The 5598-nt window shown below is 36.4% G+C and overlaps 1 protein-coding gene across 1 annotated transcript; it reads right to left on the bottom strand.

The window, feature by feature from the left end:
• Positions 1–438: 438 nt before the first annotated feature.
• LOC145672744 (uncharacterized) lies at positions 439–1221 on the bottom strand. Its single transcript, XM_081741916.1, has 2 exons — positions 783–1221; positions 439–614 (listed from the first exon to the last, which is right to left on the bottom strand). Exons 1-2 carry the CDS (start codon positions 1001–1003, stop codon positions 476–478), a joined length of 360 nt encoding a protein of 119 aa, XP_081598042.1. The 5' UTR covers positions 1004–1221; the 3' UTR covers positions 439–475.
• Positions 1222–5598: the final 4377 nt, after the last annotated feature.

Below are 5598 nucleotides of genomic sequence, written 5' to 3'. Positions count from 1 at the left end.
GCTGATTTATCTTTCCTAACATGAAATTCAACTTAATCACATTTTCTGTAAAATATGACCCTTGTACTTACGTAAATGCTAAAATCCATATAAAACGATACAAAATACCATCGCCGGCATCATAAAACTGTTTGAATTCTTACTCAACGTTTTTATGCCTTACAATTCTGGTTCTACTCTACTATACAAAGTCCAGATTTTGGGTGCACCTCGTTTACGCACAGTTTTCTCCCAAAGATCTACGATAATCTGTAGTTGATTGACAGCTGATCGAAAAGTATAAAATCGTGGTTTTGCGCACAGTTTTTAAATGCGACGTTGCCAAATCTCAATATAATCATGCTTACGCAAATCATGCAGTTGCGCACAGTTTCAATACTTTAGAGAATAAGGGTAAATATGAAAGATACGAAAGAAATATTCAATTCTGCTGTTCAATGTTTATTATATTCAATTCTGCTGTATGTTACATTATTTACAACTTTAGTCCTTGAAATTTGTGTCCTACAACTTTAAGATATTTTAATTCTCGAAACTTCGTGGCAAAATGTCGTGGAGAATAGGCAAATGTCCCGTCAGCAAACAATTCCATGTCCTGGAAATCACACCAGAACCTGAAATGAAAAAAGAATAAAGGAATAATAATACCGAATAAGAATAAAGAACACATAGAAGAAAAACATTTTCTTCACTAGGCCTATATAGAAACAACTATATAAAAACAACATCAAAATCATCAAACAAAATATCAAAATCAACAACAACTAAAAAGGAACACATACCTGATGTTTTCATTGCATGTAAGAAGGACTACTTGCGCTGCTTCATTAACGTACAGAAACCTTTCTCCAGCCATAGTTATATCGTTCGTTCTTTCTTTCAATTGTTGAATAGCTTCGGTGATATCTTTTGGTTTACTGGGCATTTTCTTCCTCCGAGATCGATACATTGCTTCTCTGCATGTTTTCATAACCTTATGATCAAGCTTGTTCAAACTTGTCATTTTTGAAATCTCCTTTCTTATGACTTTATTTGGCAGTTCGTCAAGGCATTCTACAGCACGTCGTTTACAGTTTTCCCTCAACAAATGCCTGTTAACATTTTCAATACTCCCTTGATGATTATGCTCCACTCCCTTCTGTAATACCCTGCTTTCAGTAGCATCAACTTCAATTGTAGCCGAGCATGTTTTCAAGGTACACCTGCAAAATTAATGGTTTGGTGTAAGTAATCAATCATTAGTAGATGGAGCAATAGTGAGTAGGTGCCTCACCAAAAGGTCTATAGATTAACTCTGCTACTTTTGTGTGAACATTTATTCAAAACCGAAAATGTTCGAAATCTTAGAGTATTAAGTTAGTTTACATCCACTGCTTCATTACCTTACTTTAGCCAGTGGAGAGGCACAGTAAGCTACGTTTAAACTCAAGGATTATAAACGTCAACATAGTCTGTAGAAATTAAAATTGTTCACAAAGCAATCTGAGAAGAACAAAAGTTTCTGCTCTCACCAATTTAGTAAGTCTATTTTAACTTACCTCCATATTGATCCTTCTCTTCCTTCACGGAAACGACGATATTTATAACCTCCCATTATTATGCATGGTGCTCCTTTCTTCGTAGTTGCTCAGTTTCAACAGATTACAATTATTCTCAGTATCCTCCAGTATATATATTCATATCTGGTAGTTAACAAGTTCCAGAGACACAGCAAGTGGTTTCTGATTGGTTACCGCCAGCCAATCCCGTGACAGCTACCCACAGAGAACTACAAAAACGAACTTTTAATTAACGAGCTACTTCCAAGTGAAAGTCGTTAATTAAAAGTTAATTTTTGTAGTTCTCTTTTGGAAGCTATCACGGGATTGGCTGCCGCCAGCTGGCGGTAACCAATCAGGAACCACTTGCTGTCTCGCTATGTATTCTGTTAAATAAGTGAGTTAGTGTGTTTGAAGAAGCCAAGAAAGTAAGGTAGTTGGAGTTACTTAGGTAATTTAATAAATTAGTTTATTTTATTTAATCAAATGAGTCCTTGCAAAAAAAATAAAAAACTACAAAATATATTGTATATTAAGATCAAAGAATGAATTGGCAACGTTGCATACCATTTTGTGCGCAAAAGCATTAAAATGATTATTTGTTTTGCTTCTTATCTGCATGTAATGATAAGCTGGAAGAAAGTGTGCGCAAAAGCATTGCACCCCAGATTTTGACCCTACCCCTACACAGGCACGTAGCCAGGATTTCGTGAAGGGGGAAGGGGGTCCGTGGCATGAAATACTGTGGTCATCATAGGGGGCCGCGGTGGCTCAGTGGTAGAGCGTTCACCTCTTGTGCTTGGGGTCTCGGGTTCGATCCCAGCCCCCTCCAAGGGAACTTTGTGGTGGACAAACACCGTGTGCGTGGGTTTTCTCGGGGTTCTCTCGTTTCCTCCCACTTTCTTCATTCCACCATTTCATTCATTACTCATCATCACCGTCTCCTTTAGCCTAACCGGCATAACCGTGGGACGTAAAACTCAAAGATTTCATTTCATTTTTTGTGGTCATCATACCAGGGGCTGGATCATTCTAAACTATTTTACTGGAATATATATTGGTTCCTTTAGCCAGGATTTCGTAACGGCGGGGGAAGGAGGGCGTGACATGAAATTCTGAAGGCCCAGAGCTCGATTAATCTAAACTACTTTACTATCAACATACGTATATTGGTTTCTTAGGATAATAAAATGAGGATATGTTGGTAAGTATTTCAATAACAAACTATGAAGAAATCTCGAGTAAAATAATATATATATATATATATATATATATATATATATATATATATATATATATGAAAAAGATTATACTATATTTACGTCCTTCCTCTGTTTATTCAAATATAACAATTTTCCTTTCATTATGACCTCAACTATTATAAAAAGTACATAGTGAATAATGTATTTAAAATATTTTACAATATCTGCGTTCCTTTCTCTGTTGAATCAAATGTTAACAGAACTTTCTTTCCACATAAATTTTTGTTTTTATTATTCCCTCAACTACTGTCTGTTCCAAATGACAGGTAAAGGAGCAGTAGAAAATTGTTTTTGAAATAACATGTTTGATACTGCAAGGATGCGATGACGAAAAATTATGATAAAAATGTTCACGCTGTTACAGAATGGCACTATGCTTGAAATCTCCCTGACTAGGAATTCTAAAAAATCGCTAACTTTTCTAGAAATTTGAAATTCCCTGACTCTTCCAGGATATCTCGTTCACTTCGCCACCATGTATTGCAAGTAATAAAAATCTCCTCATAAAAAGAGTAACCAAAAGCTTCCTGTAGTTTATTTTTAACTCTAATTCTTCTTTTTCTCATTTCATTTTGTTTCATCCTTCCTTAATTTCTTTAATTTCTGGTCTCAAAGAGAGGGTTCAGACCCCTGGACCCCCCTTGGCTACGTGCCGGACCCTATAAGTAAGAAATGTGTTTAATTTATTGTAATTTTCCTACACTTCATGCTATTATTTTTCAAAAATATGTTTCAAAGAAATAAAATCGTAAAATAATCACAAAACATCAAAACTTGAGCAGTACGACTGATAAATATGAAAACTTTATTGTGCTTTCTGCAGACTCATAGCAGACTACAACTACTAGGCAGTAAGACCATCGGACTACCTACGTCACAAAATGCAACGTCGCCTTATTCACTTCGTGGATAGGAACTATATAGAAGGCTATGCTATGGCCTATTATATTAATGGCTAGCACGGAATATTTCATTTATTAATTTTTAAAAATATACCCTCCCAATGAAATTAAATTGAAGGTCACAGTGATCAACTGTAAGTACCAATGTTCCTATAATTTACTGGTAAAAAAAAAAAAAAAAAAAAAACCTTCTTCCGATTGCCGTCCCTAGGCACGTGCCTACTCTGTCTAATAAGTTCGCCACTGTATATAAGGCAATTATTTTGTTGCAACATCCCCTGCCAGATTTGGTTAGTCAGCGTAATCGAGCACTATTCTGTGTTGAGTGTATTGTATAACATAAAAGGCTCAAACTGCTCTCATGCCATTTTACCAAACTACATTGTCACTTTATCACCCACCCCAATATGTTTCAACATGTTTAAGTGACTATGTCGGTGCTACTTATTTATTGAGTTGGATTCAAGTGTCACTTAAATGTCATTTTACTTTTTCCATCACTGGTCCACCATTACAACTTAACTCCATGCCTTAACTGGTGCCTATTTTGTTTTTGTTACGTTTAAAAACAAAAGATATCTCATTCTTTGTTCTAAACTCAATTCTTAAGGCTTAAACGAAATTAAAAAAACAAAACTTCATCCACTTGCAATTGTGTTAACCGAAAAAACGAAATTAAAAAACAAAACTTCATCCACTTGCAATTGTGTTAACCGAAAAAAAAAAAATAACAAAATCTTACTAAACCTGTAGTTATATACTGGCTTACTGCGATTGAAATATCCAATTTTACCTGTGGTGGGAAACCGTTATCTGCAATGCAATCAATAGGTGGACCGAAGTCACGACGTCAAAACTCTATACATATTCAGAAAACAGGAGGCAGTGTATTGTTGAAAAGAGTAATATAAAAGTGTACCATGAGGACATACAATTACGAGTTATTTTCCTTTATGAGCTCAAACCGAGACATTCTGCACATTTCGAGCTGAGGAAAACTCAAAAAGTTTATTCTAGAGGAGTGGTAAATAAACGCACCATACGCAGTTGGTTTGTGAAATTTCGTGCCGTTTACACAGCGATAAAAAGATGAGTCCCGCGGCCACCAAACAACACCATGTTTTGAGAAGTTTGTCAGGAACACCATGGAAACGAACCCTCGAAAAAATAATAGTTCAGTTACATACTAAAAAGACACATCATACCACTGTCGTTCGGTGGATACGCGCAATCTTCAAGTTAGAACACTTGAACTCGTTAATGCCATATGAATTGACGCTGGTCAAATAGGATCACCGTCCCGAGGTGTGCAGTTCTCTCAGTGTAAGAAATAACCAGGAAGGTTTCCTGAATTGCACTGTCTCTTCTGATCACTAGTGTCGTTAGCTTTTTAAATCTGAAGGGAGGGGGGGGGTGGATGAATCAAAATCAAAATCCTCTTTCCGACAAAAGTTATATATACAAAGTAGTATAGTTTCTTTAAATATATTTGACTAAAATCTCGGGGGACGCGTCCTCTTGACCCCCCTCCGCTAACTACGCTGGTGTTCTGATGGAAAATGTATTTGCTATAATAATCATGAACTATCAAGATATCATTAACGTCTAGAACGTTTCCAAAACCATCCCTCACTAACCACAAAAGCTGCTGTATGGTGGTCTATGGTGGGGTGATTCATGATGTCTACCTGTGGAGACGAAACCACCACTACGGGTTGTTACAATACTAAACTCCATTAAATGCACCGCAACTTGTCCGCAAGAATCTACAGTATTAGTGGTCTATTGGCACGGTGTGCGCATGCATGTTAATACACGCCTTCATGTTGCTGAAAGAACGGTACAGACTCTGCATGATTTATTACATTCCCTTCCTCACCCACTTTATTGTTGTGT

This window comes from Thermobia domestica, chromosome 16, assembly GCF_964235325.1.
Source record: "Thermobia domestica chromosome 16, izTheDome1.hap1.1, whole genome shotgun sequence".
NCBI classification, from domain to species: Eukaryota; Metazoa; Arthropoda; class Insecta; order Zygentoma; family Lepismatidae; genus Thermobia; species Thermobia domestica.
Note: the sequence above shows the minus strand (reverse complement) of the source record. Positions and strands in the feature narration are given on the sequence as shown.